The sequence below is a fragment of the Acomys minous genome (genome assembly GCF_964271855.1).
Source record: "Acomys minous genome assembly, chromosome: 3".
NCBI classification, from domain to species: domain Eukaryota; kingdom Metazoa; phylum Chordata; class Mammalia; order Rodentia; family Muridae; genus Acomys; species Acomys minous.
This window is the reverse complement of record NC_140485.1, coordinates 76454426-76476194: the sequence shown is the minus strand read 5'-3', so window position 1 is coordinate 76476194 and position 21769 is coordinate 76454426. Positions and strand designations below refer to the sequence as shown.

Genomic DNA, 21769 nt, shown 5'->3' with positions numbered 1-21769 from the left:
CCTTCCCAATGACCTGCTTCTCTAGTTGGAACTACCTAAAGGTACTACAGTCTCCTGAAATGGCACCAATAGCTGGAAAAGAAAGATGTACTTAAAATATGAGCCTATAAGGAATTTTTCTTTATTCAACTTTAATGCTCTGTCTCTATCCCCAGTGGCTTGAAGCCATCTCATAATACATAATGTTTCAGACCAACTCTTCAGTGTTTCCACAATCCTAAGTTTCCACAGTTCAAAAATGCCATGTCTCTTCTCAGACTCAAGGCTGCTCTCAACTTCCAAGTACCTGTTGAATAAAAAGAAAGTTATCCAACTGCTATAGCATGGCACAGAGTAAAGCATTCCTTTTCCAAAACCAGGGAGAAAGAAAATAGCCAAGAAAGATGGGACTGAAGCAAGGCTAATCTTCAGACGTCCTAATACTAAATCCTGTAACTTACGTGTCTAGCAGTCCGGGAACATTGTTATGTGATGTGAACTCATAACAGACTTGAACTCCTGTCCCTATGCCCTTGGCATTTGTAGTACACTGTCAAGTCCATCTTGGTCTGACTCCATTCCACCTACCGCTTTCCTTGACAAACCTCCCATGTGCCTGGCATCTTTGACATTTTGTAATCTCCATTGCAACTCCAGTTTCACCCTTAACACCTTCACACACAGCCTGCTCTGGGGCTTCTTGTAGGGTTCCCACCCCATGACACACTGCCTGCCTCACAAAGACTGGGCAAAGCCTAATGGCTTTGTAATTTTGTTGTTGTTACTATTTGAGACGAGGTTTCTCTGTGTAGCCCTGGCTATCCTGGAACGCCTCTGTAGACCAGGTTGGCCTTAAACTCACAGAGATCCACCTGCCTCTGCCTCCCAAGTGCCAACCAGCTAGACTCAACTTCTTCTATTATCATTTGTATTCCAGGGCTAGGAAGAAGGTTCTGGATTTAGAATGTTTGTTGCACTTCCAGATGATCTAGGTTTAATTCCCTATACCTATGTGGTAGCCGACAACTGTCTGTAGTTCCAGGGAATCCAATGCCCCCTTCTGACCTCCCTGAGCATCAAGCATATATGTGACACATATACATACACACACGCACACACACATATACAGACATATACACACACACATAGACACACACACAGACATACAAAATACTTGTTTACATAAAATAAAATAAATATTTTCCTGAGGTGGTTATTTGTTTTGTTTTTACTCCCATCAGATTTTTTTAATCTCCCACCAGATTGTTCTGTAATATCAGACAAGTTCTTGGTGATTTCCAGGTGTCTCAGTGTCTACTTAGGATGGTGCTTTTGACTGAGTATATAATATAAATAATTCAGAGAATAACAGATAGCTTTAAATTTGTAATTTTCTAGTCTTACTTCAGTTATCCTGTAGAGCAGGAGATGACAAACTATAGTACACAAGCCAAATTCAGCCAAGAATGAGCATTATGGCTTTTAAAAGATTTTAAATGTTTCCTTTATGTATATGGATATCTGTTTGCATGTATGAATATGCACTACACACATACCTTTATGTATATGGATATCTGTTTGCATGTATGAATATGCACTACACACATACCTTTATGTATATGGATGTCTGTTTGCATGTATGTATGTGCACTATACACATACCTTTGATGCTTATGAAGGCTAGCAGAGGGCAAAGGATTCCCTTGGAACTAGAGTTACAGGTGGTTACAAGCCACCATGTGGGTTCTTGGAACCAAACTCAGGTCTTCTGCAAGAGCAGCCATTGCTCTTAACTGTCTCTTAAGCTATCTCTCCAGCACCAACTGTTTTTTTTTTTTTCCAAGAATTACAAACAAAAGGCAAAGAAGAGTATGCTGCAAAAGACCTCTATGACCAGCAGATCCTATAATAAGGTCACCTACTCATTCATAGGATGTCTATCAGAACTCACTATGGAAACAGTGCTTTGCTTTAAGTTATTTGGGTAGTTAGACTAGTTAGCTTAGTTAAACTTCTGCTTCAGAGAAGTAGCAGATATAATTTTTTTTTCTTTACCTTGTAGCTGATTCATTGGAAAGTAACATCTCAGACCAAGATAGTGACTCAAATATGGATCTTATGCCGGGAATTCTGAAGCAGCCACCCCTGACACTTGAGCTGGTCCCTAATCACACAGACAGTCTTAATTCCTCACAGAGGGTAAGTTGTTTTATAGACTTGCCCAAAATTTTGTGGTAAAGTGGCAGTGTGAAAGTTTCTTATTTTTTAAGCGTAGGGAGTATAGCAAAGTACTGATTGATTAAGTGTTTTAAAATGAACTCGAATTTTCATTATTCTAATCTATAATAAATAGTTGGTTCTAAGACAGCATTTTCCTTGTTTTTGACATTCTGGTACCATGTCTGGTTCTGTTGTTGACTCCTGTTTAAGCCGAGGCTTTTCTTTGTCCTTAATATGCACCAAGCATACAGTAGGAGCTGTCTGTAGACTTGTGATCTCACATTACTCAGCTAAGAATTGAGCATATGGAGCTGGCAGCACTTTGGAGACTGCAAGGACTACAGCTCTCCCTTGTCTGTTGCTTTGCTTTCAACCATTTTGTGACCTATGTTCAACTCTGATCTAAAAATGTTAAAAGGAAAATTGCAGAAACAAGCAATTAGTAAGCTTAAAATAATGCAGCATTCTGGATAGTTTGGTAAAATCTCACAGGGTCTACCTCTTCAAACCTAGAATGTTAACCATCCTTTTGTTCAGTATCTGTATACCCATATATGCTGTCCCATGCCCACTTTAGTATTGGCTTGCTGTCATGGAATATAGTACTTCAATGCTTCAATGCTATTCAAGCAATTTGAACAGAAGCAATGCCTAGCAGTTTGTCATAGTGTTTCACTGTGTTTCATGTGGGCATTACATCACCTTAGATCACCACAGAAAGAGGAATGGACATAGCATGGTAAGGTTTCTTGAGGGAAAGAGAGACCAAGTTGACAAAAGTTTTTAATTGAAATATATTGTAATTGTTCTGTTTTATTATTGTTGTTGTAGAAACATTTATTTCAAGGGTGTTTTTGTTTTTCTTGTAGTTGTGCACTAGAAAAGAATACGTATAGGATTAGGTAGTAACTATAGTTTCAAAAACCCTCTTTTCAAAAAAGACACTTTGAGTGTACCTCCATGGATAAGGGGGTACTGTGTATGGCTAAATCCATTGACTATGGTATGTGATTTCCACTACATACAAGAGGTTTTTTGCTTTTATATTTCCTATCAGTGGATGTTATTTTGTTTTGTTTTTTTCAATTGTTTGAGACAGGGTTTTTCTGTGTAGCCCTGGCTGTCCTAGACTCTCTTTGTAGACCAGGCTGGCTTCGAACTCACAAAATCCACCTGCCTCCACCTCCCTGATTGCGGGGATTATAGGCGTGCACTACCACACTTGGCTGGCTCTTATTTCTTTATCTGTGTTTCTCCCTTAATCTTTATTGAAAAATGACCACGTAAGTGGTAACAAAAATACATGTTCAGGCTATAAGAAGATTGATTTAGAACAAATAATTTTTAAAAAAAGCAAAGTGTAAACCCGGTCAAAGTCCCTCTTGGGCTTATATAGGATTTTAGTTTGGTTCCTTCCACAGTGAAAATTATTGCTACCTCCTCTTTCCCTAGTGTTGGCGACTAAGCTTAGAGCCTCACACATGCTAGTCAGATGTTTTCTCACTGTGTTGCCCCAGCTAACTGGAACACATTGTGTAGCTCAGGCAGGCCTTGAGCTTGCTGTTCTCTTGCCTCAGCTGCATCACTAGGCATGGCTGTGAAGATTACTTTAGTATAGATATATGCTTAAGAAAGGTCTCCATGCCAAGCAGTGGTAGTGCACTCCTTTAATCCCAACACTCGGGAGGCAGAGGCAGGTGGATTTCTGGGGGTTCGAGGCCAGCCTGGGTCTACAAAGAGAGTTCTAGGACAGCCACGGCTACACAGAGAAACCCTGTATTAAAAAAAAAAAAGGTAATTCAATAATGAAAAATACTGAAGAACAAACTAATTGAAATCCTACAAATGAAAGACACAGTAGATGAATAGACGGTTCATGGAGAACCTCATGAGTAGAAGTGAATGACCAAATTGAGAGCATTTCAGAATTTGAAAACAAAATAGAGAAATTGGGACATGAACTCTACTTTCAAGATGTATGTGATACTATTAAAAGACTAGACCTAAGAATCATGGGCACAGGGAAAAGAGAATTTCACTGTAAAGACATAAAGACTTCCTAAATTCATTCTGAAGACTAAATTTACCATTTCAGTAAAATCATAACATTTGCCAAAATTAGGGAAAGAGATGCCATTCCAGATACAGGAAGCGTTTAGAAAAGAGCCTCCCGTCCCACAATATGATTGAATCACTAAATATACAGAACAAAGTATACATATTGGGCTATGGAGGTGGCTCAGTGGATAAAGTGATAACAAGAGGACAAGTGCATGTTAAAAACTAAGAATGGTCATTGTAGCCAGGCGGCGGTGGCGCACGCCTTTAATCCCAGCACTCGGGAGGCAGAGGCAGGCGGATCTCCATGAGTTTGAGGCCAGCCTGGTCTACAAAGCGAGTCCAGGACAGCCAAGGCAACACAAAGAAACCCTGTCTCGAAAAACAAAAACAAAACAACAACAACAAAGAATGGTCATTGTAGCACTACTTGAATGTATATTTAAAAAGTAAAAGATGCCAGTGGCCACTGAGGAAAATCAGGTATAGATTACTACTCGAACACTTCATCTGGAAGCTGGGATAACTTCCTGATGTTGCATTTTAGAGTAAGCTCCCCAGAATAAGAACTATTTTAGCAAATTTATTTAACATTTTCTTCCCAAGGTGACTCTGGTGACATAAACATGTCAGTAGGCGTCTTGATAAATGTCTAACCAGGTAGTTGGGAAAAAGAAATCTGCTTTTCTTTTCATGTAGCTCAGTCCAAGTTCCAGAATGAAGAAGCTGCCTCAAGGTCGCCCTGTGCCTCCCCTAGGACCTGAGACAAGAGTGTCTGTAGTCTGGGTGGAACGCTACGATGATATAGGTACTGTATGAGGAAAGAGAATGTCTCTGCGTAAAATGGTTAAGATGACAGGGACTAGCCAAAGTCTGAAAGGGATAAGTGCAGGGGCTTGACGTTCATAAGCCTGGGTTTGTGTCCCAGCCTCCACTCAGTTTCATGAGGCCTGTTAGCTGGGCATGCTTGTGACCCTTCTTTCCTAGTTGTGAGTATTGCATAGACTGACAGATACGAAGCTGGTAGCTGTTGTGTTGGTCTCCCAGCGAGTGTTCCCAACATGCCCAGGAGTTCTGGGCCACCTTTTCTTTTTTGTACAATTTTGGTGCAATAGCTTCCTTTTGTCCCTGAAAGTTCTGCCATGGATAAGTTTCTTAGGATTTCTGTGTCAGCAGTGTAAGAACCTCAGAAATACATGCTTAGCCTAGAACCCTGTCCAGCTCAGAGTTTATAAGAAAGTGTCAGCTGCTTCTGACCAAGCCTTCACAGCCCAGGGTCATTCTCTAAAAGCCCTCTCCTTTAGGTGAGCTCGGCCAAAGCATATTGTGAACGTCAGTTGCTTTTCTGTGGTTAGCACAGACTCTGGAGTTGTATGGATTTGACTGACTCGGGTGGTAGTAACTCAGTTGTTGTTTTCTTCCAGAAAACTTTCCCCTCTCAGATCTGATGACAGAGATCAGCACTGGTGTGGAGACTACTGCAAATAGTAGCACTTCTCTGAGGTATATTCCTTTACGTGTGTGAGTTTATCCACCTCTCTGTTTTTATCTGTTGGTTACAGCTTTATAAAAGAATTAGAATGAAACAGTGGTTGAAGGCAAAAAGTAAAGAATTGGGAACTGGAGAGATGGCTGAGTGATTAAGAATATGTATTCTTACAGAGCCTCCAGGGTTTGTTCCCAGCCCTCACATGGTGGCTCACAAACACCTGTAACTCCAGCTCCAGGAGATCCAACTCCTTCCTGTGACCTCTGAAGACACCAGGCACACACATGCACATACATACATGCAGGCGAAATACTTATTCAAATAAAAATGAGCAAAATAAAAATTATAACTGAAGAATGGAAGATAGGGCTAGCAAGGTGGCATACTTATGGCCCTTATTCCCACATTTGAGTATTTGTAGACTAGTCGCTACAGCTGTTAGCTGTTCCATTGGTCTCCCAGTCAGTGTCCCAGTCTTCCCAGAATCTCTGGAGAGGGGAAAACCAGTGTGGGCTATATAGTGAGACCCTTTTTTAAAAATTTACTTTATTATATGATTATTATAAAAAGTTGTACATATTTGGTATGTTAAATCTGCTAACTTTGGAGGTATATATACATGAAACCATCACCACATTGTATGCCATAAATATACCTTTCACCCCCCTCTTCCCCCAGAAACCTCTTGCCACCTATGATAGCTATCATTTCTTCTTCTCCTCCTCCTCTTCCTCTTCCTCTTCCTCCTGCTCCTCCTCTTCCTCCTCTTCCTCCTCCTTCTTCTTCATCACTACTTGCCCTGCCCTTTTAGCTTTTTTCCTTTTTTAAAGATTTATTTATTTATGTGTTTATTTATTTATATGTTTATTTATTTATTTATTTATTATGTATACAGTGCTCTGCCTGCATGTACACCTGCAGGCCAGAAGAGGGCATTAGGGCACATTATAGATACTTGTGAGCCACCATGTGGTTACTGCAAATTGGACTCAGGCCCTTTGGAAGAGAAGCCAGTGCTCTTAGCCTCTGAGCCTTCTCTCCAGACTCTTAGGTTTTTAATTATACAATACAGTATAGCTTTACTCAATACAGTAGACAATTGACTTACTTACTTTGCATATTTGAAATTTGGTATTCTTCCAATAAAAACCTTCCCATTTCTGTCTTTAAGTACCTTGTACTCTGACTTTATTTTATATTCTTCAAATAAATGCTACTATAAGAATGTGTATTCTTACACCTGACTTAATTCTATTAGCATACTGTTTTCCAGATTTATCCCAAGCCCTGTCTTTATGAGGGGGAAACAATACACACACACACTTAGAATTCTCACATTGGGCTTTCACTTTACTCTGGGCTCTGCCTTGACAGTGTAACAGCTACACTTCTACAGCTGCAACAAGGGGCTGAGCAAAAGTCTTGTAGTTGTCTGTCAAATGTTTAGCCCTCTGCGATACATGTGCCTGGCCTTTCAGCCCCACATCCATAGACGTGTCCGTCTTAGAATAGTTTTCAGACTCTCTTTGCTATTTAAAAAGCCCAGCCCCAGGAACAAGTGCCAGTGGTTGCAGGCTGCAGCAGCGTGGGTTCCCAGGAAGAGGATTCTGAACAGACTGTGCTCAAACACTGCTAACAACAGGTCCCCAGGCCCTAGTATGTGTTCCTACACCACATAGGAAAGGCTCTTGTGTGTCTGAACTAAAAACACTTATCTTCCCTAAGGTCTACAACTCTTGAAAAAGAAGTCCCAGTAATCTTCATCCACCCTTTAAACACTGGATTGTTCCGGATAAAAATTCAAGGAGCCACTGGAAAGTTTAACATGGTCATCCCTCTGGTTGATGGGATGATAGTCAGCCGGCGAGCACTTGGTAAGGGCTTTATGTGTGCTGGAGGCTGGGTCCTTGTTTTCTTCTTTTCCCTCTCATCTTTAAATTTTATTTTTATTCTTTGACAGTCTCATACATGTATTTAAGGAATTTTAGTCCTTTTCACCCCATAGTACCTTGCCTCCGTTCCTCTTCATCCTACTGAAGCCCTGCCAACCTTCTTTGATGGTGTGTGTGTGTGTGTGTGTGTGTGTGTGTGTGTGTGTGTGTGTGTGTGTGTGTATAAAAGTGAGAGAGAGAGAGACTGAATTTAAATAGGGCTCCTGCCTGGGCATGGCTTGGAGGTTATTGGAGTATGGGATACACCACTGCCTTGCCTTCCTTCTTTGAATGCTTTCACAAGCCACAAATAAGTAAAAGTAAGGAAATAGTCTTATTCCTTAATAGTCCCTGCACGTAGAAAATGCTGCTGCCCTTCTAAGAAGGGGTAGGGAGTGTGCTTGCCATGTTTAAGGTTTAATCTAGTGGTACAAATGGGCCTTCACTAACTGCCAGGATTAGAAGAGGACTACAGTCATTCTGGTGCAGTGGCCACGGGCTTGGGGAGATCAGGCTTTGACTTTGGTCCTGTGCTGATGTTTCTCAGAAGTTTTTTCTTGGTGCCATGTTATCCCTGAGGTGGGAAATTATGGGATGGCAGTGAAAGAGTTGGAGTATTCAGAAAATGGGTGTCCTGAATACAGTTAGCCTGACAGCTTACTGACGACGTTATTTTTTCCTGTTTTCAAGGCTTTCTGGTGAGGCAGACTGTAATAAACATTTGTAGAAGAAAGAGACTAGAGAGTGATTCCTATAGCCCACCACATGTCCGTCGGAAACAGAAGATCACTGACATTGTCAACAAATACCGGAATAAGCAGTTGGAGCCAGAGTTTTATACTGCCCTTTTCCAGGAAGTTGGACTGAAGAACTGCAGTTCCTAGAGCACAGTTTGTCAGTGAACTCCAGAGTGGGCGCTCACATCGAAGCAAGACCATCCTGTAAAAATCAAGGCCAGTCACTCCCAAGAGCTCACTGTTGACTCACCAGAAGAAACATGGTGTGAAGCTACTGGCTTGAAGACCGCCAGCTGTTTCGTGAATGGGCCCTGCACTGTCACACTCCTGCTGAAAATGACAACAAGCATTTTAGCCATAAACTTCCTTTTAAAAGTGACAATTTTAGTAAAATACAAGCCTTTTGAGGAGAAAGGCTTTTATGCATCAGTTAAACACATGCATTGGTAGTGTCAACAAGTTTGCAAGTTTAGAAGCTGAAGATAGTTTTATACCTCGCTTTTTAGGAAGGTGTATTCAAATTTAAAATCTGTCTCAGAATCTTCCAGAACTTTTCGGCTCATGTTGACACCAGGGAAGAGGAAAGGCTGCAGCGTTGTCCTCATGTGTACATCCATTTGTCACCCCTGTTACACTAACAGAGGTTGAAACATAAATGGGTTTTGCTCAGACATTAAAATATTTCCTATTTTCTCTTCATATTTAATCAAGTTGTCCCTCTCATTGCCATGGAGATCTGTCACATGGCCTCAGCTTCTTAGCAGACAGATGGGAAGTGGAGGCACAGCTGTATTCTCTGATGGGTATACTAGTCATGTTAGTGGGGTTAAAAACTGTGAGAGCAGCTGCACCTCCGTTCTCCATTACGTTCAGTTTAATGGTGTGATGATGGTTAGACATGGTTCCTCGATTACATACCAAGAAATGTGAACTCAAAGCAGGGGCTGAAAATTATTTGGTTTCATCATTTATTTCAGGACCAAGTAGCAAGCTGCAGTAGTTGATGAGAGGTTCTAGTCTGTGGTCCAGGAAGTAGTGTCCCACTGCCACTCCCTCAGCTCTCTTTTCGAGGGTCCCTGGCCCACAGTCCACAGAAGTCAGTGCCACATCCTTAGGTGGCTGCTGCTATTATGTTTTCTGGCCTAGCCAGCTGAAGGCATATTTCCCTGCCAGGGCTCTGTAATATTTGTCACCTCACTGCTGTTTTTCTGCCAGGGACAAAGCTTAGGAGGTGGCCAAAACCAAACTATTGTAAAAGAACTCCTGTTACAGTCTCAGTATATTCCTATTTTTATGTTCTTTCTCCTTCAGTAAGATTATTTGTCTTAGAAAACAAGTGGCATTCATAGTCCAAGGAAATAAGCAGAGTTGAACAGGAGTGTTCCCACTGGTCCTCTGTGTCATTACTCTGTAGATCAGCACTCCTGTTTGGTTTGAGATTTTGTTCCTTTCCAAGGATATTAGGGTCAGTATTGGACCTGCTCCCCTGTGCAGGTGCCTCCATTCTAGAAGTCTGTGTGCTGCCATCTCTGAGCAGGATCTGTGGCTGTAGCAGCCCTTGGTCCATAGTTTGCCACCACCACCCCTTTCCCCCTCAACTCAGGTACAGACCCATCTTGTCTTCCTTGTTCTTAATGTCCTTTCTACCCCCGCCCCCACCCCACAAGTCCAGTTTCCATTCAAGGCATATTGTGTTCTGTTTTTTATTTCTTTTTAAGTCAGGCAGTAGTCTGTTTCAAAGTAATGTCATAGGGTGGGGAATGGTATAGATTAGTGAGTTTCACCCTGAAGATCTTCTAGTAACTCAGCAAGAATAGGTAAAGTTGAACAACCCTTAAGATATTTCCAGATTGACTTCATGGGGAAAAGTGGATTCTTGCTCTCTCTGAGATGAACAAAGAATCTATACACACACACACACACGCACACACACACACACACACACACACACACACACACACGCAACTTATAACATTCCAGAGGCTACAAGTAACTGATAAAGATGTCCTTCCTCGGTGTGATTCTTCTGAAAAATGGTCATTTGCATATTGCTTAAATGATACCAGGAAAAATAACATGGATTATGTGTGTTGGGGTGGGCTTACTGGCCCTTCCCCTTCAATTGGCTTTAATTTTTGATATCTCTTTGTATTTCTGATGATTTTGGTAAGAGAACAACCATGGCAGATGCACTTTGAAATCTGGGGCACATGGTGGTTCCCCAGGGAAAGAGGGCTATACATCTGAGGGAGAGAGCCCTCCCTGGTGTGCACAGCCAACTGAACCTGGAATGCGCTGCCCTCTCTGGTACCCTCTGTTCAGCACCCCATCTACCCTACAAAGGAGTGGGTAAGAAGAGCCCAGGCCCTTTTCAGAGTGGTTTGGAGTCCTGCTCATCGAGCTCACCCTCCTGCCTGCACTAAGATCACTTTGAACAGAATCATGTCAGAGGAGAATCCGTTGCACCTAACGATAGTCTCAGTAGTTCACGTGATAGGTTTGCCAGCACAGGTTCAGAAACGGGGAAACTGGGACCAGTCTGAACTGTGGCTTAAAACTGTTCAATTGCTGTATTTAGATGCCCAGGCTCTCAAAGAAGAAAACATTTCCCACGAGTATTTAGGCTGGTGGCCTTTTCTGTTTACTTCTAAAGCTGGGGGTGGGGGGGGGTGGAGTTGGGTGGGGTGGTTCTACTTTGACTGGGAGCCCAGGAAACAGGCATTTTGGCTGCTTCAGTCCTCACAGCCACCTCTCCCTTTTTGTCTGGAGTTGCCTCTTAAGACCTTCCTGGCCTTTGTTTGGCCTCTTGTGAAGAATAATTACAGTGGTCAGGTAGCCCTCCCCAGCCATGCAGATGCATGTGCATGCATGTGCCATGCACATGTATACATGGGCAGCTCCCTCTTCTAGCTCCTCAACTTTAGGGTAGCTCCATCTCTGGACTCCCCTATAGAAATACCTATACTTTGCCTGGGCCTCTTGGGATCAGGCCCACAGGTAGGTAGTAGGACAGCCTGGAGGAACAGCTCCCCTGTCTGTGAGCCAGGGAAGAGTCAGGTTTTGCAGGCTGACTTCTACAGTGATGAGTTTCCTATAGTGTTTATTCCTATTGAAAAGTGGAACTTCCCACACAGAGTGAGCCTTGGGCAGAGCAGGTAGGTGTGACAATTCTCTTGGAGGTTATTCCTGGCAGCAATCGTCCCTTAGCATTTAAAGCCTGTTCAGGCCAGATCTGTGTTGAGAGTGACCATCAGCATCTGCTGGTCTGGTCCCAGCACTTCTGACAGCCCCTCTTCCTGAGGGAGCCACCTGGGCAGCAGAGTTGCTGGTCTCACTGCGGGTAGAGCCATAGGGTTTTCTCAGAATAGCCACTCTTGTTCTTCAGACATGTTTTTTAATGGTGAGGGAAAAGGTGTAATTTGGGATTCCACAGTGCCTTGCATACAGTAGGCGCCCAATACCTATTTGTTGAAGCAAATCAAGTTCCTTGTCTCCACAGTGACCAAGGCATCTTCCTCCTCTGAAGGGCTTGGCAGTTGTGGCTAAAAACTAAGTATCATTATTTGCTCGAAACCATATTTACAATTTGTATGAATTTCGGTATATTGCCAAGATGTGATCTTTTTCCTATTGTATTTTCTGTAAATATTTCTGCCACTGACTTGTAAAGTAAAGGAGATGTAAATATGAAGCTGTGCCTGTGTCCCTTGCTGCCTGTGTTGGATCTGCGTCAGCCTGGGAAGAAGGTACAGAGCTGTCCACAAGAAACCCACGGGATACTGAATGTAATACATGCAGTCAATTAAATTTCAAGGAGCTTCTTATCTCATAACTCAGTGTGTGCTTTGGTTACAGGCCATGGGACTGGCTCCTGCATGGGCGTTCAAGTCATACGCCTGAGGAGGGTCTGCTCGGTTTTAACTAATCTAGGTTTTCACTCTGGTTTTTTTTTGGTTTGGTTTGGTTTGGTTTGGTTTTGGGTTTCCTGAAATACTCAAAAGTCAACTAATTTTAAAAGTACATGCTGTTCTAGTGCTTGCAGGAGTATATAGCATTAAGGTACAAACACTGAAGCTGGGGGTTTCTATGTGTAGAGAAAACTGGCAGAGCAGGCATTTCTGAAGGGGGAAGGCACACATGTCACCCTGTTCCCTCACTGCCCTTTTGCACAGGTTGGCTGCAGAGACTATCGGGGAAGATGTTGGGGCCATGAGCCTGGGTGATGGCTTAGTGAGTCTTGGAAACATAAGTGAAAGCTGTTGAAATGCCTGCTGTCACCCAGAGCCACCCCTCCAATGTGGCACCAACCCCACAAGCTGCTCTTCTGCTGCATCCGAACTTCCTGGGACCCAAGAGCCACCACCTGCATTTTTCTTACACCAGCTCTGCTTGCCAGCCACAGGACCTCCAGCTGGGCCCCTTGGCCGAAGAAGCTGACTTCAGTGGTCCCATTTTGGTGTCTGGGAAGGTTTCATAGCCAAAAACATGTGTTCAAGTTTTCCTACCTCTGCAACTCAGCTTTGACACAACTCCTGACCCAGCACCTAGACTCCCCAGCCCAGCTGCTCTTTTCTGGCCTCTAGGCCTGCCTTGTGCACAGCCTGCTATGTGCTGCTCCTCGGTGCACATTTGAATACTGTTTGACCAGACCTTTTTTGTGGGTCCATCCCCTTGTGAAGCTGATACTCAGCTCTTCTCCCCCTACTCAGCCTGGCCTGGCTCCCTTTCCCCCGTGATTCAATCTCTAACACCTGACTTGATACATTAGCTTCCCACCCTAGACTGACTGACTTCAACCTGTGCTTTTCAGCTGTGAGATGCTGTGTTCTCCTAAGTCCAGCCTGCCTCCCCTCAGTCCTGACTCACCCTCGGGTTCAGCCTCAGTAACTAAGGATAAGCCTAGGAGCTGGCATGTTTAATCTACCTCCTGGCCCCATCACTCTTGAGAAGATAGTACGCTAGCCAGTCTATAACAGACTTCTCCTCACTCTCTGTGCCTACTTCCTGCCACAAGTTTTAGTAAATACTTGGATAGATGATTGACAGACCAGGTAAAAGGAGGATGGTATTTGAGTTGTCTTGTCCACTAACATAAGAGGGCAAGCTTTTAGAAGTCCCTCACTAAAACTCTCAATAAGGCTAAGTGGGGAAATGCCAAAATGAATTTGTTAGTTTTCCGTGGCCACACAGTGAGTGGCCCAAATGAATTTAGCCTATAATGTTCTAACAATATGTGGTCCCATTTGTTTGTATATGGAGGGGGGTTTGCACCCAAGGTATTTTCCTCATCAATCTCTACCTTAAATATTGAGGCAGGCACTCTTGCTAACGGAACCTGCTTCTTCAGCGATTCTTGCTAGCCAGCTTGGCTCTAGGGTTCCCTGCCTCTGCTGGGATTACAGGCAGGCCAACAAGCCCATCTGACTTTTCGTGCCTTCCAGAGACCCCGACTCTGGGCCTCATGCTTGTGAAGCAAGTGTTTTACACATTGTCCCTGAAATTTCCTTTTTTGAACTTCGGAGACTCCACATGGCCCAACTGCACAACAGCCAGATTTGGGACCTGTTGTGGGGTGGGCAGTGTGGCAATGCTGGACCTGTCTTTGCTGGGCAGCAACTGTTGCTGGAGCTACCTAGCCTCTTACCTTCCAGCAGAGCTCCCTCTTTTCCCTACAGTCCTCTGTCTATAGTCCTTGGTCTCAGGAGCTTGGCAGTATATGTGTGTATGTGCTACTGAGAGGCAGGACCTAGGGACCTAGCTGGTTCCTTGCCACACCGTAGCCTTGAGAGTGCAAGTATCTCACATGAGCTGAAGTTTGTCCCTGACTTTAGGATTACTCAGTTCTCTTTCATAAGAAGGTCAGAGGCTCACAATAGGTCAGCAGCTGCTGGGCCAGTCCAGCCCTGGCCATCCTTCTCAGAAGCCTGGGCCTCTCCAAGCCAGGCCCCCTCGGCTTACTTCCCTGCAGGCTCTCTCTGCCCAAGGACACTGTGACTTCCTTGTTACATCATACTCATTGTAAGTCACAATTGGGCTGAGAGCAGAGCCTGGCCAAGCTGCTAGGTTCTCGGGGCAGGCGGCAATCCAGGTGGCCCACCCGCACGGCCACAGGTGCACAATGAAGTACCCTCTGGTGCCACTGGTGAATGACCTCACCCTCTCGTTCCTGGTTTTCTGGCTCTGCTTGCCTGTGAGTTTGCTGCTGTTCTTGATGATCGTCTGGCTACACTTCTTACTTAGTCAAGGTGAGCTGGTCCAGGCTAAACTCTTTATTTTGGAGCTGGGCAGGGCCCTAAAGAGGATAAACAACTACAGAAGGGGTGGGGGTGGTGGGTGTTGCACAGCATTTTAAGTACAGCTTAACTCTAAGGGGGAAAAAAGTCTTCTTTCCTTTTTATTGTTTTCTTGTTGTCGTTGTTGTTTGTGTTTTGAGATAGTGTCCGACCACGTGGCCCTGGCTGTCTTGGACCTCACTATGTAGGGTCTCAAACTGAGAACCTCTTGCCTCTGCCTACTGAGTGCTTGGTTGTTAAAGTTGTGCACCATCATGATGGCCATTGGGGGTTTCTAGCTGGAGTCGCCCACTCCCACCCCCCAACCCCCTGAGTTTGAAGCAGTGGACTTGTGCTTGTCTGCAGCCACCTAGGGCCACTGCTAGTAGTGCATAGGCTGGCCTGCTGAATGAGTAAAAGGTGCCCCCTTGCTGTGCAAAAGGCCCTGAGCAGAGCCTCAGCCGGCCAGCTCTCAGCTTCACTCAGACCTTCCCTGCATGTTTTTGTAAACAACTTGCACAGCAGGACACAGCAGCCTTTGCTGTTTTGGGGGGCACTGCTCATATTCCACCCTGTTTTTTTTTTGTTGTTGTTTGTTTGTTGGTTGGTTGGTTTGTTGGCCAGACCAAACTCAGAGAAGAGCTGGCCTTCTCTGGGACACAGGGTCATGGAAACTTGGTGACAATGGTCCTGACCTCAGCACACTAGCAAGAGTAGCTAAAGCAGTGGTTCTCAACCTGTGGATCGTGACCCCTTCAGAGGTTTTTTTGTTTGTTTGTTTTGTTTTTTGTTTTTAAATGACTCTTTTACAGGAGTCACATATCAGATCTTTACATTATGATTCATTCCAGTAGCAAAATTACAGTTACAAAGTTGCAACAAAAATTTTATGGTGGGGTCCTCACAGGAAGAACTGTATTAAAGAGTTACAGCATTAGGAAGGTTGAGAACCTGTAAGCTAAAGGCCCAGACATAACTGGCCATGATAGAGGTAAGAGTAGGTCGGGTGGGATACAGCAAGAGGTACCCTGTCTCCATGAACATCCCCCTTAACCCAGAGACTTTTCTTTCTTTGCTTCTTGGCTCTGTGACCTTAGTCCGACTGGGCAACAGTGCCCAGCTTGCTGCCAGCTCTGGTCACAAGTTACTGAGGCAACAGGAACAGCACCCTGCACAACCTGTCCCATGATCCATCTTGTGTGTGGCTTGCTAATGGTTTCATTATGACGATTTCCTGGCGAGAGCCTCGGAGAGCCTCGCTCGGGTTTCTGAAAAACATGTTTTAAACTTATTCACTTCACTTTCAGGGTGAATTAGAGCCCTCCTTCATTGGGCCTGGTAGTTAGGGGATCCAAGTGCTTGTGCGCTGGCTGTGGAAGCTATCTCGGGCTGGGGGATGTATGTTGGTAGAACGCCTGGAGAGCACTCAGGAAGCCAGCACTGCAAAAAACCAGGCATTGCCGCACTCAGGGGGTAAAGACAGGGGATCAGGCCATCCACATGGAAGGGATCTGGAATATTGGGGAGACCCTCTCTCAAGACTCATATTTCTCTGGAATACGGCATCAGTCTTGTTCCTTGATAGTTATAGTAAAGGTAACCTCTTTTGACCATTTAAAGTATACTACATGTGTGACGCATACCTGTTGCTGTTAATTTGTAAGTATGGCCTAACGAATGTTTATTATTAGGCTAGTTATCATTATAACAGTATTTTCTAACCCACTAGCAATCCACGAAAATACAGTTACCTGATGTGTTTCAGAATATGCCTTTCCCTGGGGCAAGGCAAATATATTACCTCCTAAGCTAACCCTCCACTAACTCCCAGTCTCCGGCCCATGCCATCTGCTTCTAATCATTTCTGCCGAGCTAGCTCCCATCCGCGAGCCCAAACGCTTGCTAGTATTTGTCATCTGGGCCGAATCCTCCATCCATACCCACCATGTGCTTCTCCTCCACCTCACCCCTGGCGGCCTCCTCCTTCTTTCTCCCACCCATCTCTCCTTCCTTAGACTCTCTCTGCCCCAAGCCCATGGAACCTTCGCCCTCCGCCCCTTCCTGCTGTCCTGCCCAGGTGCATTTATTCAGCCAAGCAGGGAGGCAAGGCTCAGGACAGTAACAAGATCTGGTGAGCCAGCAGTTCGCATCAGAATACATGAGACCAGACACACATCACCGCCTCCAATCCTGAGGATAACGCCATGAAAGAATCCTTATTGTGGCCGGGGCAGTGGTGGCGCACGCCTTTAATCCCAGCACTCGGGAGGCAGAGGCAGGCAGATCGCTGTGGGTTTGAGGCCAGCCTGGTCTACAAAACAAGTCCAGGACTGCTAACCTAGGTAGGGGAAACCAAGGCTTGGAGAGGGGAAGCAACCTGCCCAGCCTCTGAACAGTTATTAGTCTTGGTGCCACATCTATTGACTGTATGGCTTTAGACCAAGGCTGCCCAAGCCTCAGTTTCCTCACCACAAGTGGAGGTAACCGTACCCCCTTCTCCCGCGACACACACACACACACACACACACACACACACACACACACACACACACACACATCTTTAGACTGAAGAAATGCTTTACTAGGCCTAGACCTCTTGGTGCAGAAAGCCAAGTACCTGTGCGCATGGAACATAGTAGGTGCTTGCAGGCTCAGCCAGTGCTGACTGAGTCAATGGTGGCTTTGTCACTGTGGAAGGGAGTGTAGGGCTGGCTTTGGGTGGCTTCTCTGGAGAAGACATTTCACCTCCACCTTTGAAATGAGCCCTCTGATCTTCAGGGAAGTCGGCAGCACCCTGGCAGCGCTGCCTTCTAGCTCTTAGTTTCCCCGCGTGTTCTGCCATGTTGGCCCAAGGTGGGCTGTAGTCTCAGGAAGTCCAGGCCTCGAGTTTTCTAGCATCTTGCTAAGAGATACAGATAAGACTTCACATGTGCCACTGAGTGGCTGGACCAGGTCTCCTGGGAAGGGAGTGACAGTTGAGTCATCCAGTCCTCTCCTGATAGACGTGGGTGCTTTCAGGAGTTCTTGCATTCACACATGTGTGTTCACCACCAAACAGCAGAAATCATAGCTATTTGGTAATGACTGACCTAGAAAATAAAGGGTGGACAGGCCAGTGACTCAGTGTCTCTCTTGGACAGCGCCCAATACTGGCAGATACATTAGCTACCATTCTCATGACTACGGAAAAAAAAAAAAAAAAAAAAAAAAACCTGACAAAAGCCATTGGAGGAAGGAAGGTTTCATTTTGGCTCATGGTTTAAGAAGAGACCATGATGGAGAGGGAGTGGCAGAGCCTGGGGTGCTAGGTCACATCACATTCTCTGTGTGGAAGCAGAGAAAAGGTAAGAGGATCAGGGCTGTAAAACCTCCAGGTGGTCCCCAGCTCCCCAACCTCCAGAGGCTCCACCTCCTGCAGTTTCTACAGCCTTCCAAAGCAGTCCCACTAGCTGGAGACCAGGAGCTCCCATGATCCTGTGCAGCCATTTCCCGTTCGGACTGCAGCAGTGGGGGCATCCATGCACCTCCTGGGTTCTTCTGTTTTTAGTAGGTGGATATGGCCACTCTTTGCAAGACAATCTTCTTTCTAGGTCCCTCCCTGTTCTCCATCCTAGGCTATGAAGTCTTAGAGCTGTGCCCACCCCACCCCCCAGCTTCTGGCTTCATAAAAGGCCACAGGGACCCCAGGTCTGGCAGGTGACTCCTTTGGAGCTGGGGAACATTACAGGCTGAGCCCACTGCAGAAGCTTTGTCTCTGGTCTCCACAGATTCAAAGGAAAATGATTCAGATTTATGCTTCAACTGGGAGCCCTGGAGCAAAGGAGCAGCTGAGTCAGGCTGTGAGGCGACACTCTGTGGCCAGGAGGACAGGCTCCACCGGTGAGCCTGCTGTACCAGGTAAGGCCTTTGCCAAAGGACCCAGGGCCTGCATAAAGCCCTAGCAACTGACCATTGGAGCAGGCTGCCTTGCTGAATGGACACCCTGTGTGCTGGCCTTGCTGAAAAAAACAGCTATCCTGCCATGCTCTTCATGGCTTCGGGGACTTGACCTGACTCGGGCAGTGAGGGTATGAAGAAAGGGCAGACACATGGACGTAGAAAGGCTGGAACTGGACTCTTGGAGAAACTTTATTATGTAGTGTTGAATAGGAAGGCAGGGTCTACAGTATACATCAGCTGGATGAGGAGGCAGGGGCCATGGTGCACAGCTGGATGAGGAGGCAGGGGCCGTGGTGCACAGCTGGATGAGGAGGCAGGCTCTATGATGCACAGCTGGAAGAGGAGGCAGGCTCTATGGTGCACAGCTGGATGAGGAGGCAGGGGCCATGGTGCACAGCTGAATGAGGAGGCAGGGGCCATGGTGCACAGCTGAGCGAGGAGGAAGTTTTAGCTAAGCTCCTAGGTGCATTTTCTGTAAGGGAGTAGTCTTCAGGCCACAGACATCTGGGGAAGGAATCTGTGGTGGACATTTTCTGCACAACAGAGGAAGACTTTGCCATCCTCTGAGCCTCACCCTCTGCGTGGGGTGGGGAGCACTCCTGTGGGTCTGTGGCATTGAAGTCCTTTCTATGCATGTGCCAATGTCAATACATCGGCACAAGTTCACTTGCTCCCTACACTGTCCCCTGGTGGACAGCTGCCTGCCTGGTTTGCCATAAGGAGTTTCCTTACAAGGCTCCACTTTTTCCCCTCTGATCTCAGGCCTTTGCACTGACTCTTCTCCCTGCCTAGATGCTTCCTCCCTCACACAGCTGGTAGATACACTTTCTTACCTCCCAAGCCTTGCTCAAATGTCACTGTGTCAGAGGGTTCCCCCAATATTGGATATTACAGTGCCCCCCTCCCAAGCCCCCTGACTCTGCACTAATGCTGGATCTAAACCCCCTAAGTCCTGCCTGCCACACACTGGGGGAGTTCCATGCACATTGGCAGAAGCCCTCCCATTCCAGTCTTCCTCCTGGGCTGGAATGTGCCAAGTGTCCCTTCCCCATGCTCACTGTGAAAGCTGTGTCAAGGATATTCTCACTTTCATGTACAGGTGGGAACTTGGAGTTGTCAGGGTGGTTAAGAAATTCACCCAGAAATCTGGGCATGGTGGTGCACACCTGTAATCCCAGCACTCAGGGAGCCAGAGGCAGGTGGATCTTTGAGTTTGAGGCCAGCCTAGTCTACAAAGTGAGTCCAGGAAAGCCAAGGCTGAAATACCAATGAAATATGCGATATGCACCACACAACAGATATTATATGGAGAAGTTTATTGTATAAGCATGGGGAGAGAAGGAAGGGGAGGAGGGGTACCCCAGAGAGAAGCAGAGAGACAGAGAGAGATAGGGAGACAGAGACAACAAGAGAGGAAGAGAGAGAGCAAGAAAGAGAAGGAAAGAGAGGAGAGAGTAAGAAGGTAAGAGAGAGAGAGAGAGAGGTGGGTAGGGCCATGCCTAATGGCAGGTAGTCAATGACATCACAGGTTGCTAGGCAAACTGGGGCAAAATCCTAACAAAGGCTACACAGAGAAACCGTGTCTTGAAAAACCAAACCAAACAAAAAAAGGAATTCACCCAATGGAGCAGAGCCTTGGCACTCATTCCAATTGGGCTAATGCCACTTCCAGCCAGAGGCCCCCAAATACATGTCGTCACTCTAATCTTCCTGTGAGCTCTGTCATCTGCCCATTTAAGCTCTCCATGTCTGGGATGGGTGGGATTCTCCATTCCCAATGCCACCCACAAAGCAAAGCCCAAGGGCCTCGTCCCCTCTTCTTTCCTCCCTCCCTCCCCACAACAGACAGTAGATGGATCAGCTGCTCCAGCCACTACCTCAGGGCTCAGCCTGCAGGCCCCTTCACATCCGGCCAGGCAGCAGGTCCTAGTGACTCTGTCTCCATCTCCGCTGTGCCCACATCTGCTCCTCTCTGCCCTCACAGCAGCTTTCCTGTGAAGTGTGGCCAAGCGTTATGTTCTCTACTCTGCCTGAGGGTTGGTGGGGGTGGGGGTTTAAGGGGTGGTGAGGATGGTTGCGGGGAGGGGACTGAGAAACAGGATCCCTGACTGAGCCCTCACCCTGTCTCAGGGTCCACAGTTAACCTTTCTAGGCCCTGGAAAAACTCATACGTAAGCATGTGCTCGAGTTGGCGCACAGGGCGGGCTTCGTGACTGTTGAAATCACACATGGCCGCACAGTCAGAAGCCTCTGTGTTTGATCTGGCTCTTGCCTACGGCTGTCTTTAAGGTTTTTTTGGTGTCTTGGTAGTGCCTTTGAGGCTCAAGCCTCCCAGGCAAGCACAGTACCACCGAGTCACATCCGGATCCAGAGGCCCCTGTCCTCTCCCAGCTCCCACCAAATTATCCTTTACTCCTATCTCAAGAACCACTTACTGGCTTGTTTATCTAGGCTTCATCTGGGCCCAAGTGGATGGCGGGAAGAGAGCACTAGCGACCAAGGAGCCTTCCTGGGACCTCAAATAGTCAGACCTGCTGGGCCTCTGGCCAGACTCTCCATTCTCAACTCCATCATCACAGAGGACCTGGAAATCTTCAGGGAGGAGCCAGGCCCAAGTGGCTTATGGGGGAAAGCTGGCTAGCTCAACTCACAGGAACTTCTGGGTACCTATTAAAGAAATGGGGGCGCTCTTGTGCCCTGACGGAGCTTCTGATGTCCATTCGTTCTCAGGGACTCTCTCTGGACTGTCCCGCCATTCTGTCTGCTGGCCAAGGCAAGCACTGAGACCTTTCAGTGTCACATAGCAAGCTCGGTCCTTGATTAGAGTGCAGTGGGAATGTGTACAGTGTGTCTGCTGTGGGCCACTCACTACGGAACCACGTAGGAGTATTAACTATGTGAGCCACGCCTTCCTCGGTGCTCCACGAAGGACTGTTGTTAATAAGAATTCTATGAGGTTATCTTGGTTATCTCCGAGTTACAGAGAGGGAGACTAAGGCATAGCAGTTGAGTAACTTTGCCAAGTCATGTTGGAGGAGCAGGGAGTCAAAACCAGCCCGAGTGACTCCTGAGCCAGGTATTGACCCACAGATGATGAGAGATTTTTAAATTTTTTTTTTCTTTTGCCCAGACTGTCCTGGAACT

The 21769-nt window shown here is 46.1% G+C and overlaps 2 protein-coding genes and 1 long non-coding RNA gene across 6 annotated transcripts in view; 2 read left to right on the top strand and 1 right to left on the bottom strand.

Annotated features, from left to right (window-relative positions):
• RALGAPB (Ral GTPase activating protein non-catalytic subunit beta) overlaps positions 1 to 9120 on the top strand; it is a 79110-nt gene extending 69990 nt beyond the window's left edge. For all 4 annotated transcript variants that reach the window (XM_084774885.1, XM_084774884.1, XM_084774887.1 and 1 more), the window contains 5 exons: positions 2042 to 2178; positions 4957 to 5065; positions 5682 to 5760; positions 7472 to 7620; positions 8368 to 9120. In XM_084774885.1, the coding sequence (XP_084631011.1) occupies positions 2042 to 2178; positions 4957 to 5065; positions 5682 to 5760; positions 7472 to 7620; positions 8368 to 8561 (668 nt within the window). In that variant the 3' untranslated portion in view covers positions 8562 to 9120. The remainder of the gene's footprint in view (positions 1 to 2041; positions 2179 to 4956; positions 5066 to 5681; positions 5761 to 7471; positions 7621 to 8367) is intronic.
• Positions 362 to 2025, bottom strand: LOC311593526. Its single transcript, XR_014777739.1, has 2 exons — positions 1589 to 2025; positions 362 to 1535 (listed from the first exon to the last, which is right to left on the bottom strand). It is a non-coding gene; the product is annotated as an uncharacterized lncRNA (long non-coding RNA).
• A 5229-nt stretch (positions 9121 to 14349) lies between the features above and the next one.
• Positions 14350 to 21330, top strand: ADIG (adipogenin). Its single transcript, XM_084776407.1, has 3 exons — positions 14350 to 14659; positions 18454 to 18583; positions 21077 to 21330. The coding sequence occupies exons 1-2, from the start codon at positions 14533 to 14535 to the stop codon at positions 18567 to 18569; spliced, it is 243 nt and encodes an 80-aa protein (XP_084632533.1). The 5' UTR covers positions 14350 to 14532; the 3' UTR covers positions 18570 to 18583; positions 21077 to 21330.
• Positions 21331 to 21769: the final 439 nt, after the last annotated feature.

Excerpts from the sequence above, each read along its gene's own strand:
- ADIG (XM_084776407.1), top strand. The coding sequence starts at position 14,533 with ATGAAGTACCCTCTGGTGCCACTGGTGAATGACCTCACCCTCTCGTTC. Across the intron at positions 14,660-18,453 it reads ACACTTCTTACTTAGTCAAG|ATTCAAAGGAAAATGATTCA; the intron begins GTGAGCTGGTCC and ends TGGTCTCCACAG.